General features: G+C 38.9%; 2 protein-coding genes across 6 annotated transcripts in view; one reads left to right on the forward strand and one right to left on the reverse strand.

Annotated features, from left to right (window-relative positions):
* Positions 1-13,917, forward strand: part of luzp2 (leucine zipper protein 2) — a 165,808-nt gene that overhangs the window by 119,068 nt on the left and 32,823 nt on the right. For all 4 annotated transcript variants that reach the window (XM_079620440.1, XM_079620441.1, XM_079620438.1 and 1 more), the window contains 3 exons: positions 1,520-1,582; positions 11,125-11,187; positions 12,359-12,421. In XM_079620440.1, coding sequence (XP_079476566.1) covers positions 1,520-1,582; positions 11,125-11,187; positions 12,359-12,421 — 189 coding nt within the window. The remainder of the gene's footprint in view (positions 1-1,519; positions 1,583-11,124; positions 11,188-12,358; positions 12,422-13,917) is intronic.
* Positions 4,267-8,739, reverse strand: LOC307002632 (uncharacterized protein). 2 transcript variants are annotated; one of them, XM_079620442.1, is made up of 2 exons: positions 7,882-8,739; positions 4,267-4,507 (listed from the first exon to the last, which is right to left on the reverse strand). In XM_079620442.1, the coding sequence occupies exons 1-2, from the start codon at positions 8,604-8,606 to the stop codon at positions 4,384-4,386; spliced, it is 849 nt and encodes a 282-aa protein (XP_079476568.1). In that variant the 5' UTR covers positions 8,607-8,739; the 3' UTR covers positions 4,267-4,383. The 2 variants fall into 2 exon arrangements, 1 of the variants encoding a protein (XP_079476568.1); XR_013798506.1 differs by lacking the exon at positions 7,882-8,739 and adding an exon at positions 7,689-7,829 and having other exon boundaries at positions 4,369-4,507.

Here is a 13,917-nt window from a genome sequence, read left to right on the forward strand (position 1 = left end):
ACTGAATTCAATTAAATTGCTAATCAGAATGAATCCACCTGCAGCTACGCTGAGTATTGTCTGGGAATGCGCACAGCTGCTCGGCCTCATATTTAGATGTGCTGTTATTTTTCCACACGGTCTGCCGTGGCTGGAGGGAGGAGAGAGAGAGTGTGTGAGTTGACGTTCAGGGCTGAGCTGGGTGAATAAGGAATAAGGAGCAATAGTGGAACGTTCTATTTGATTGGTGTTGCGGTTCACCCTCAGGGATGTAAACACTTCTGATTCTTTTTTGGCTGTTTGTACCACGCTCTGGATTGTTTTGGGAACTCGCACTTCCACTTTTGTATTCTACAAAGAGAAGTGTTGAAATTATTTTATATGGTTCTCTTTTCATTTGAATTCATGAGGGGTAAATATGATTGAGGTTTTCATGAATTTATATTGCGGTTATACAGGAAATGTACAGTAAGATCTGATATACTGTACTTTTGTTATTCAATTTCCTTCATTTATTTTAATCTGTAAACCCCCAAACCAAGCCAATAAACCAATAAAATAAATACGGCTCAGAACAGTGCTGGGTATTGCTTACAAATTACAGATTCCAAATCACAGGAGAAAAGTTTTAGTTATATTAGTAATATTAAACGTAATCCAGTGCACATTTAAGGTAATGTAATGCGACTACTGTTTGATTAGTTTTGGATTACTTATGATCTAACGTCATTTATCACATTGATTTGAAAAGGATAATCTTGTACTTATATTGATGCAAAAATACAAAGAGAAAGAAAATATATATTTTTAAAATTGTTATTAACAACATTAATTGCATTAAATATTATGTTACGTTTCCCAGACTGAGGTTTGTGAACGAACTGCACGTTTTAATTGAGTTTAATGGAAAACTAAGTAATTAAATCATAAAAACTTTACATTTAAATAAATAGTTTTTTTTTCTTTAAATAAAACACTTACTAAAAAATCTGGATTACATCTTGCAACAGTTAATACACAGGACTGGCTCAAAATAATCTCATAAATTAAATTATGAAATAGATGTTATCAAGGATGCGTTCAATTGATTAAATTAACATTAAGCAGCACAGCAGTTTTCAACATTGATAATAATAATATTAAATGTTTTTCGAGCATCAAATCATCATATTAGAATAATGTCTGAAGGATCGTGTGACACTGAAGACTGGAGGAATGATGCTGAAAATTCAGCTTTGCGTCACAGAAATAAATTACCTTTAAAAACATATTAAACATAAAAACAGACATAAGTAAAAAATGGTCAAATTTAAATTGTATTATTTTTACTGTAATTTTGATAGATAAATAAATGCTTCATGTGAACAAAAAATACTGTAAAAACATTTTTAAAACTCGTACTGTCCCCAAACTTTAGAACGGTAGTGTATATTTAACAGCATACTTTATTCTTTGTTAAAACAGATTAAAAATATTTTTTTTCCTGTATAAAATGTTACTGTGGCCTTAACATGCACGATTTTTTTCCCCTTCCATACAGATAAAGTTTTTAAAGATGGAGATGGAAAAGAAGACCAAAATCATCAAAGACCTTCAGCAAGAGGTACTGAGCACCACCATTTTTTTCTTTATAATTTTTAAAGAGGAGGAAGTATTATTAATGTATTAATTCTGAATATATGCAATAATGCCTCAGAACATCAAAGAAAAAAAAAACGTTAATCTTTAATATTCGTAGCATTTGCAGGATATGTGAGATTAAATGCAATTAAATGAAACAATGTTGAATGTTTTCATTCATCAAGGAAGAGAACGATGCAGCCACAGCAGTTGCTTTTGCCAACGGCTGGTCATAAATGAATGGAGAAATTATGCTATGACTAATGCAATATGCTGTGTTATTCAAGGTAAAGTCTGCGGTGGAATGGTCTTTAATTGAACATAAAATGGAAATTGTCACCTTAGTTCGACTGAAGTCAAGGGAATGTGTTAAAGTACTGGTGAAAAGCTTATCAACCAAGTTAGCTTTATAGATTTACAAAATAATAATAAATAAAGATTTAAAGGGATAGTTCACCTAAAAAATTATTCCATCATTTACTCACCTTCATGTCGATCTAAACATGCCAACAACTGCTTTCATTGTAAGGACAAAAAAACAAAAAACCTTTTTATATAAAAGTCCTTTTTATTATGTGGGACAAGAGTCATACAGGTTTGGGCCTGAATAAAGTCTGACAGAAGTCTCATATTTGGGTGAACTGTCCCTTTAAGGCTGTGGGTTTTGATGGTTGTTGTTTGAAGTGACTTGACTCTGATCTGCTTGGGTGGATCCCTGTGTCATCGCAGACTGTAGCGAGCAGCCTCGTGTCACTTTTAATGACAGCTGCCATTCTTCTTGCAGACTTGGGCACTCGTTCTTCTTCAGAGAGGGGTTGAGATGCAAGTGTGTGGATTTGAATCTCAGCCAATTCCACCCCATTGAATCGTATTGAAATGCTATTCTGCTTCATTACCTCAAACACCCTTCCACTTGCTCTCAGAACGTCCCTTCCTTCTCTTTCTCCTTTCTCATTCTTTCTCTTTCACGCACAGTCACTTTAATGTAACACCTCTGTGACCCAGCAGCTATTATATATTCCCCAGTCAATCTGTTGGTGTGGGCCACTGTGACTCGTTACACAGCAGGTGTTGTAATTACAGTAAAAGTAGAAAAGAGCCTGTTGAACTTCCAGCGTTAATTTAATGACGGAAGCACCGGACATATGGTGTGCAAAGCAAGTGTTCTGCTGTGATAATGGCCATGCCATTTTTAGTTGTTTTGAAATTTACTGTCAAACGCCACTTGGTGGAAATGAGTGAAACCCTGGCCATTTCTGCACCCAACATGGAAGAATTTCACAATTTGGCGCAATACAGTGAAAACTGCACTTAGTTAGACTGATGCAATCAAATGATGCAAGTTCAACCAAATTCAGCACCCATTTTATGATAGCATGCATCTCATTTTCACAAATTTTCTGCCAAAAAAAAAACAGGGAATCAACACTCTGAAGGGCGTCTCATTATGTCTTGCATCCGTCTACAAAAAGACTTCACTGCCACTGCCAAATACTCTCTATACTAACATTTAAATGAATCATTTGATACAATGCACTTGTATACATGTTTTTATATTTTACTTATAGTTAAGAAATTCCTACATTTCTGATTAATTTCTGTAGTGACATCTATAATTACACGTTTGACCCTTACTTTAACCCTTAACCCACCCTTAAACCTAGTCTCACGTAGCCAGACCTTCATACTGGCGGCAGAAGGTCTGAACTCCATCGCAGCTTTCATTGGCCAAGAGGCTAAACGTAAAGCAACCAATCACAGTTTGATTACAATAACAGACCGGCGTGCAAATCAAATCAAATTCAAGTACATCATGCATGTTTACTGCAACAATGGTGCTGTGAACTTTACCAACTTCACATACTTTTGGAAATCCAGCGTTTAGTTGATCCTGATAAGCACTCATTGTCACAGTTGTAAACACGACAGCTTTCTTCTTCCATAAGGGAGTTTGGCATCACGACGGCTTTGCTTCTAGGTGGACCGCAACACACACGTCTCCTGGAAATCCTGTAGAATTCAACCAATCAGATGACGACTTTGAAACTCCCAAAGTGTTTCCCATTTGTGTGCCATATGGATTTCTTTGGGGGGGGTTTTTTACTTTGTTTTTTGCACTAACATTTTAAAATATGCTTAGAAACAATAGCTGGACTATCAAAATGACAATCTGACTCTGAGGTGGTGAACAGTAACATTAGCAACACATTATTAGCTGTTTGGTAACGTAGTCAAGCCAAAGGCTAATCATATCATATGATGTCTGATGTTGTAGAGAATGATACATAAAACATATTATCATTCTGATACATCGACTTGTAGACTTGTCTTCCTCTTCTGAATCAGTTTCTGGTTCAAATATTAATGATCGGACTAAACCAATATTCCCACTTGCTATTGTGTAGCATTCACTACAGGATCAGAAAGTCTGAGCTGCTGTGAGTGAGTGGAGGCGGGTACTCATTTGCATATTCATGCTTCCACATATGTGACCCTGGATCACAAAACCAGTCACATGTCGCGCGGGTTACATATTTGTGTCACCCACAAATTTGTGTATTTGTGGCAATAGTCAACAATACATTGTATGGGTCAAAATTATTGATTTTTCTTTTATGCCAGAAATCATTAGGATATTAAGTAAAGATCATGTTCAATTCAATTCAATTCAATTCAAGTTTATTTGTATAGCGCTTTTCACAATACACATTGTTTCAAAGCAGCTTTACAGAAAATGCATTTCAAAAATATACATACAAAAATACAGTTAGTTAATCATGAAATTTAGGGCATAACATATCGCCGGCGTTGGGTCGTCTCTTCACAGGCGTCGAGTCGTCTCATCACAGGCGTTGGGGCATCTGAAGTCTCCATGAGAGGCTGGATACATAACTGGAGCTGACGAACTCTATTTGAGTTATCTCGGGACAGGCGTCCCGAGATAACAACAAAAAAGGCAGATGGGAAATAATTAGCGTAGCTGCTGTTCTTAATATGAATGCATTTGATCTGATTTAACTGTAGTATAAAAGGTATGAGATGCATCATGTGAATGCTTGGCTAAAGAGATGCGTCTTTAATCTAGTTTTAAACTGGGAGAGCGAGTCTGAACCTCGGACAATATCAGGAAGGCTATTCCAGAGTTTAGGAGCTAGATGTGAATACGCCCTCCCTCCTTTAGTGGACTTAGATATCCTAGGTACGACCAGAAGCCTCGAATTTAGCGATCTTAAAGAGCGCGATGGAATATATGGCGATAGAAGATCTCTTAAATACACAGGAGCTAAACCATTTAGGGCTTTATAGGTCAGTAACAATACTTTGTAATTGATACGGAACTTAATAGGTAACCAGTGTAGAGATGATAAAATTGGTGTTATATGATCATATTTTCTTGACCTAGTAAGAACTCTAGCAGCTGCATTTTGGACTAACTGTAGCTTGTTTACTGAGGATGCAGGACAACCAGCTAATAAAGCATTACAGTAATCTAGTCTCGAGGTCATGAATGCATGAACTAACTTTTCTGCATCAGAAACTGATAGCATATTACGTAGCTTAGCAATGTTTCTAAGGTGGAAAAAGGCTGTTCTTGTGACATTTGAAATATGATTTTCAAAAGACAAGTTGCGGTCTAGTATAACACCCAGATCTTTTACTGTAGAGGATAAAGTAACAGGACGTCCATCAAGATTAAGGTTGTATTGTAAGAGGTTTTGTGGGCAGTTTTTTGGACCAATCAGTAATACCTCCGTTTTATCTGAATTTAATAGAAGAAAATTACACGTCATCCAATATTTTATATCTTTAACACACTCTGTCATTTTAGATAATTTAGTGTTATCATCTGGTCTAGATGAAATATATAATTGAGTGTCATCAGCATAACAGTGGAAACTTATTCCATGTTTTCTTATAATATTACCAAGTGGCAGCATATAAATTGAGAATAGCAGGGGGCCTAATACAGATCCTTGCGGCACTCCATAATTTACTGACGTTATCTTTGATTTTTCCCCATTTAAATGGACAAAATGGTAACGGTCTGATAGGTACGATCTAAACCAGCTTAATGCCTGTCCCTGAACACCAGTGTAATTTTGAAGTCGATCTAAGAGTATTTTATGATCTATAGTGTCAAACGCAGCACTAAGATCGAGTAAAACTAGTATTGAGATACACCCTTGGTCAGAAGCTAAAAGTAAATCATTTGTAATTTTAACCAGCGCAGTTTCTGTGCTATGATGTGGCCTGAATCCAGACTGAAACTTTTCATAGATATCGTTTTCTTGCAAGAAAGAGCACAATTGAGCGGACACAACTTTTTCTAGTATTTTAGACATAAATGGAAGATTTGAAATGGGTCTGTAATTTGCTAGGTTATTTGGATCTAATTGTGGTTTCTTAATAAGAGGTTTTATAACTGCCAGCTTGAATGTTTTTGGAACATGTCCTAAAGATAGAGACGAGTTAATAATATTGAGAAGAGGCTCTTCCACTACAGGTAACACTTCTTTCAGTAGTTTAGTGGGTATTGGATCTAATAAACATGTTGTTGGTTTAGATGCAGTGATAAGTTTATTTAGCTCTTCCTGTCCTATAGTTGTAAAGCGCTGTAGTTGTTCTTGAGGGGCGATAATTGAGGCTGAATCATAAGACGCTGTCAAAGATTGTACATTTACAATTGTGTTTCTGATGCTTTCTATTTTCTCAGTGAAGAAATTCATGAAATCATTACTATTAAAATGTAACGGAATATTTTGTTCAGGTGATGTCTGTTTATTTGTTAATCTAGCCACGGTGTTAAATAAAAACCTTGGATTGTTTTGGTTATTTTCTATTAGTTTGCGTAGATGCTCAGACCTGGCTGCTTTTAGAGCCTTTTTATAACGTGACATACTGTCTTTCCACGCGATTCTAAAGACCTCTAAATTAGTTTGTTTCCATTTGCGCTCTAAGTTACGAGTTTCTCTCTTGATAACATGCGTAGCACTGTTGTACCATGGTGCTTTAGTTTTCTCTCTAACCTTTTTTAATCTAATTGGTGCAACAGTTTCTAATGTACTAGAGAAAATGGTGCTCATACTGCTAGTCATTTCCTCTAGTTCCTCTGTTTGTTTGGGTTCACTGAGGAGCGGAGATAGATCAGGTAAGCTATTCAAGAATCTATCTATAGTGGTTGGAAGGATTGTTCTGCCTGGTCGATAACGTGGCGCAACATGACACATTTCAGCCGTACGTAGTATGCAAGTTACCATGTAATGATCAGTGACATCATCACTTTGCGGTATAATATCTATATCGGTTGGATCGGTTCCATATGATATAATTAAATCTAGAGTATGATTAAGACGATGAGTGGGACCACTAACGTTTTGCTTGACCCCAAAGGAGTTTAATAAATCTATAAGCGCAGCTCCTAACGCATCATTTGTGTTATCAACGTGTATGTTGAAATCTCCAACAATTATTGCCTTATCGGCATTGACCAATAGATCTGAGAGAAAATCTGCAAACTCTTTTAGGAAATCAGCGTAAGGCCCTGGCGGTCTATATACGGTAGCCAAGGCTAGAGATAATAGGGATTTCTTTCTTACATCTAGGAGCGTAACATTTAGAACAAGTACTTCAAACGAATTAAACCTGTGGCCTGTTTTCTGAGTAACATTAAGAATATCTCTATAGATTGTTGCAACACCGCCGCCACGACCAATCAGACGGGGCTCGTGCTTATAACCGTATCCTGGTGGAGTGGACTCATTAAGACCGAAATAATCATTTGGTTTAAGCCAGGTTTCAGTAAGGCAGAGTACATCGAAGCTATTATCAGTGACCATTTCATTTACAATAACCGCCTTAGGTGTAAGCGATCTAATGTTTAGAAGACCTAGCTTTAGAAATTGTTTTTGTTCACTAATATTGAGATTTTCTGGTTTAATCACAATTAGATTTTTCTTAGATCCTGCAGTAGATTTATTGTTTGGCCTCACTAAACGAGGAATAGACACAGTTTCTATATAGTGTTCTACACTGGTACTTATATCAATTAATTTGGGACAGCAAAGAATGTGATTTGGACTTTGACTTACTAGTCATATGGTGTGTAACGTCTTGGAGATGTTGTCCGACAGAACAGCCGCTCCGATTCTGCTGGGGTGCAGGCCATCAGCACGGTAGAGCCTAGGTCGCTCCCAAAACAGATTCCAATTATTTACAAAGAGCAGTCTCTGTTCATTACACCATGACATCAACCATTCATTTAGTGCAAACAATCTACTGAACCTTTCTTGTCCTTGTCGGTACGTGGGAAGCGGTCCAGACACGACGATCTTTGCTTCAGGCGATGTTCTGCGTACCGTCTCGATCAGGCTCCTGTAGTCCCTCTTCAGAACCTCCGTCTGCCGCAGCCTGATGTCGTTCACCCCCGCGTGCAGCACGACAGCTCCGACGCGCTCGTCACCGTTCAGGATCTCGGGGACCTGCGCAGCGACATCGAGAACACGAGCACCAGGAAAGCAGTGAGTGCGCACCATACCTTTACCTGAGGTAGCGCGGACATGCCGGACCATGGAACTGCCGATGATCACAGCGTCGTCGCGTTCCGTCTCGCGAAGAGGGGAGAAGCGGTTCCGGGTGGAGATCTCGAAGACCGGGAGGGGCGGAGAGGTCCTTGCTCTGGTCCTGGCTCGTGTCTTCCGCTGTGGCATCATCCAGGGTCCATGGTGCTGTGTCGGTGTCGGGGTAAACGAAACCAGGGGTGCTCGGGTCCTGTGCAGAGAAATACACGGAGTAGAGGAGGCCGGAGTCGAAAAGTTACTAACCACTGACTTGTGAGCATCGGCGCGTGATGCTTCAAGCGCTGATCGTCGGTCTCGCAGCTCGGCCTGCCTCCCCAGCAGATCACGGATCTGCTTCTCCACGGACTCCAGCTCCAACCGCACCGAATGCAGCTCAAACGTGTCCTCACCTGCACTCAGAGGTAGACACACATCCGATGTATTCGCCATTTTGACAGATGAACAATAAATTAGCAGTGATGCTACCAATATCACTACTAATTTAGGACTGAAATCATGGATAGAACCCGTATCCTTCCAGTGATTCGAGTGTAAATAAGACGGTCGATAGGCGAGACCACGCGTGCAAATGCTAGCGGGCTAACTTAACGTTAGAGATAGTAACGGAAGTTCGGAAAGTTGGATATAACCAGCGATATCAAAGCAATCCGATTGTTTTTTATAGAGAGTAACGTTAGTATCGGAGATATGTTCACATGCTCACAAACTAACAGTTAAGCGATTCGAAACACAAACTCCAAACACAACCAAAGCGGTTCGAACACAGACACAAACTTCAAACACAAACAGAGCGATTTCAGTGATTCGAGTGTAAATAAGACGGTCGATAGGCGACGCCACGCGTGCAATGCTAGCGGGCTATCGTTAGAGATAGTAACGGAAGTTCGGAAAGTTGGATATAACTAGCGATATCAAAGCAATCCGATTGTTTTTTATAGAGAGTAGTATCGGAGATATGTTCACACGCTCACAAACTAACGTTAACAGTTAAGCGATTCGAACACAAACTCCAAACACAACCAAAGCGGTTCGACCACAGACACAAACTTCAAACACAAACAAGCGATTCGAAGCACAAGCACAAACACAAACTTCAAACACAACAAGCGATTCGAAGCACAAACACAAACTTCAAACACAACAAGCGATTCGAAGCACAAGCACAAACACAAACTTCAAACACAACAAGCGATTCGAAGCACAAGCACAAACACAAACTTCAAACACAACAAGCGATTCGAAGCACAAACACAAACTCCAACACAAACAGAGCGATTTCAGTGATTCGAGTGTAAATAAGACGGTCGATAGGCGAGGCCACGCGAGCAATGCTAGCGGGCTATCGTTAGAGATAGTAACGGAAGTTCGGAAAGTTGGATATAACTAGCGATATCAAAGCAATCCGATTGTTTTTTATAGAGAGTAGTATCGGAGATATGTTCACACGCTGGAAAAATAGAAAATGCTCGTTTCTAAATTAGTGTAAAGAACAAAATCAACGATTTATGAATCAAGTCGACGGAGCTTCAAACACAAACACAGCGCTCACTCGCGACGCATGCCTCCATGAAGATATTTAGTAAATTTCCTACCGTAAATATATAAAACATGTATTTTGTGAGTGAATGCAGCACAATCGTGAACATAAATGCACAACTTTAAAAGCCATTTTCTCAATGTTTCGATTTTTTTGCACCCTCAGATTCCAGATTTTCAAATTAGTTGTATCTCGGCCAAATATTATCCTATTCTAACAAACCATACATCAATGGAAAGCTTATTTATTCAGATTTCAGATGATGTGTACATCTCAATTTCAAAAATGTACCCATGTGACTGGTTTTGTGGTCCAGGGTCACATATACTAAATGAAGCAAGGGTGTAGAGTTACATTCAAGCTAATTTAAGGCATGAACAAATTATTTTCACAGGAAAAAAACATTTAAATATGTAATTTTGATAATCAAAGATGATTCTTTAATCACTGACTGCAGGGGGACTGTAATGACCGGAATGGTAATGAATGAGGGTGGATGTATGACATTAAATTAATTATACCTGTTGTGTCTACAGAAAATAATTTCCAGAACTCACAACCTAACTGTCAATTTGTGTTAATGACGGAAGTTTTTGTGTTAATGACTCAAGGTTTTGTTAACATGATCTCTCTGTTTACGCTGAATACAGAATATACAAATGTAAAAGGCTGCATTGTTGTCTTAATATTTCAGTGTGTACTGTTATTATGCTCTAAAACAATTAAAGGTAATTGTACTTCAACTGTCACTAACTCTAATTGCATGGTTGCTGATGGGTTTTCTCTGCAAAACAACACCAAAAATACCACAGCAGCATCACAATTTAGGAGAAAAGCCTCTAGAAAGTCAGACCATTGTGTGTTTTTTTTGGGCTGCAATTACCAGAAAAAAAGTCCTGTGAAATACTGGCAGGTCTGAATCTGGGTGACATTGCCAGTAAAAGCATGTACATTTGCATCTGAGAGCAACAAAGAGACAAAGGAAGTGAGAAATTGAAGCCGAGAGAGAGAGATAATGAGAGAAAAAATAAAAGCAAAAGGACACGAACAGAGAGGGAAACAGAAGAGGAGGTGGAGAAAAGCACTAGATTAAACTCAGCACCACCATCATCTCTGTATTGATTCTTAATCTACCATCATCTATTTCCATAAAGACATCCACTGCAGGTTATTACAGAAATGAGGCATATACTCCTGGGTCACCTTGAGCTTCAATAAGCTTGTGAGGGAACTGTCAGAATGAGCTCTATGGAAACAGTTGAAGCATGGCTTTTGTCTGCAGGGACAGGGTACCATTAAACTGAGTGTATTTACCTAGATAAAACAAGACGTCGGGGCTTGTTTCATGCTTGATGTTACAAAGCCGACCGTACAGTATATCTCTGTTTATTGCCTTTTCCTGCCTTGCAGAATAAAAGCTTGAAGAACAAACTTCTGTCGGGGACCAAGCTCTGTGACATACACGCAGAGGAGGTATGTTGCGTCGGACTGTTGCACACACGAACACCGTAGGAAACATGGCAGCATTTATACTTTATCCATCAAGCTTCGGGCCAATACGTCATATTGCTAGTACAAGGCCTATTTACACCTATTCACATGACACCCTCAGATTTTTGAGCTTGAGTTTGAATGCAAGTTCCAAAAATATATGGTTATGCTTTCATGATTATGATTATGATTACACACACACACACGCGCGCATACATATATAATGTCATTTTTGAAAGAATTTTATTATGCCCACCAAGGCAGCATTTCTTTGATAAAAAATACAGTAATATTGTGAAATATACAATTTAACTAATAACTAAGATTTCAAAAATAACTGTTCTCTATAAAAGTTCAGCTTTGACATTACAGAAATAAATTGGTAAAAAAAAATATATATATATATATATATATAATTTTTCATTTTTTTAAGCAATTTATTTCTGTAATGTCAAAGCTGAACTACACACACACACACACACACACACACACACACACACACACACACACACACACACACACACACACACACACACACACACACACACACACACACACACACACACTTTCTAGTTTGCTGCTAGATTCAAGTGCAACCAACTTGATTATAAATTCAACCTTCCAGTCATTCCAAGCAAAGCAAAATTGGCGAGGTAGACAACTAAACGCAAGTGCTTTTTGGTTCTCTAAGGCTAAGAGAGTAATGAAATGTCATTAGTTTTGTGGAGGTGTTGTACACTTCAGTTACTAAGAGATTACTGAAGACACTGCGGCTATAGAGAAAGAGAACTGTGTGTGTGTGTGTGTGTGCGTGTGTGTGTGTGCGTGTGTTCCTGTGAATGTTTACAACTGTGGCAGCAATCCACAGGCAGCAAGCCAAGACAATGCCATAGCATGGAGTGACTGTGATTGTGCGAGTGTGTGTTGATGTGTTAATGTGTTCGCGTCGTCGCGTGGTCCCTGCAGTCCACTGAAGGGAAGAGTTTTATATTTTCTTGCTCAGTGACGGTCTCTCCTTTGAATTGGAGCTTTGCCCAGCAAGGGACACAAAGGAACACTTCGGCACGGCCACAAAAAGCCCGCTACACAATCTAAAACCAATTTTACTATTTGAATAAGCTAACGCACATTCTCTCTTATCTTCTTTTTGCAGTCCAAAAGAATCCAAGCCCAACTGAAAGAGCTGAGGTATGGCAAAAAGGATTTAATTTTTAAGGTAAGAACCAAACAAAGAGGATGTGTCATTACTGTACCCTTGCATGATGCGCAGGTGCGTAAAAAGATGATTTTACCTGAGCAGTTTAACCACAGGTCTGAAGCTATTGTGTGTTGTGTTGTTACTGTAACCATTCAGAAGATATTTATGATTTAGTTTACAATGTCAGGCCACATCACAGATGTACCGCATGTAATCTCTTGATGAGCAGTTGGCGTGTTTACTGTACTATTGAAACCAGAATCTTCAGCTTGTCCTTAGATGAAATATCTACACTACAGGTCAAAAGTTTGGGCTCAGGAAGATTTTTAGGTTACACTTTATGTCGATAGTCCACTTCAGACATTCTATTCACTATAAGTAACTTTTCAACAACATGTCAACTAGCTCTCATTAGAGTATTAGTAGACTGTCAGTAGATTGGTAGGTTATGGTTGGATATAAGGGTTGGGGTTAGTAGAAAAAGTTGACTTGTAGTTGCCAAGTTATAGTCAGTATAATGTCTGTTGGGTGACCAACAGGGTTCTAAATACATTTTTTGATCACCAGCCAATGTGGCTGGTAACTTTCTAAAGTTTCCAGCCAATCAGAATATCCACTAGCCAAATTTTTTACTTTAAAATGATTAGATCCTACTATGAAATTGTTTGTTTTGTTTTTTTCTTTTGAGTACATGCGGCAATCTTGACAATACATGACGACATTATTGTGATCAAACACTAGCCATTCATGACCCGTCAGCCATTTGGCATTACATTTTATTTTCTTAGTTTCTCTGCCGATACCCTCCTCATCCCCTGCCTCGTTCCTCTTCTCGCCCCGAGAAGTCTGTCCCAACCACCGCCGCATTTTGTTTAATATTAACCTACTTTACTAGCCAACTCAGTCTCATTTCTTGTGTTTTCTGTGTCTGTTCGTTTCCATGGATTCTCCAGCCAATGGCCGTATGAAACGTCATCACGTAGCATTGCGGCACAGTGTTCATGGGAAATGTAGGAAGTACTGCCAGGGGGATAAATGACCGAGAACAGAGCGGAACAGAGCCTTATGTATCATGCATGTAATGCCTCATGCATCACCGGCCAAACTGGCTAGTAAGTTTTTATTAACACCCGCCAAAATTAATTTTAACCCGCATTTGGCGGGTTGGCGGGTGTTATTTTAGAACCCTGGTGACCAACAAAATAAACTGTTTGCAAATATTAAGCAGACAGTCTACTAATACTCTGACAGTTAGTTGACAGCTGCAAAGTTACTTAGTAGAATGTCTAAAGAGGACTTATTACCGCGGTTGCAAGTAAGAAATTAAATACTACGAACTTTAGCCGTTAAGTATCTTTGCTGCATTGGATCAGTCTCCTTTCTAGAACAGCCAGGAGCTTTCTAGCCTCACGGCTTGCGGCAGCATCGCCTTGCATCGCCTTGCATCGCCTTGCATCGCCTTGCATCGCCTTGCATCGCCTTGCATCGCCCATAGACCTTAAAATAATCAGCGG

This window comes from Phoxinus phoxinus, assembly GCF_949152265.1.
Source record: "Phoxinus phoxinus genome assembly, chromosome: 8".
Taxonomy (NCBI): domain Eukaryota; kingdom Metazoa; phylum Chordata; class Actinopteri; order Cypriniformes; family Leuciscidae; genus Phoxinus; species Phoxinus phoxinus.

Bases quoted from the DNA above. Each gene is read 5' to 3' on its own strand.
- LOC307002632 (XM_079620442.1), bottom strand. From the start codon at position 8,606: ATGGCGAATACATCGGATGTGTGTCTACCTCTGAGTGCAGGTGAGGAC. The intron at 4,508-7,881 runs GTTCAGTAGATT...TAACTCAAATAG, and splicing joins TACCGACAAGGACAAGAAAG to AGTTCGTCAGCTCCAGTTAT.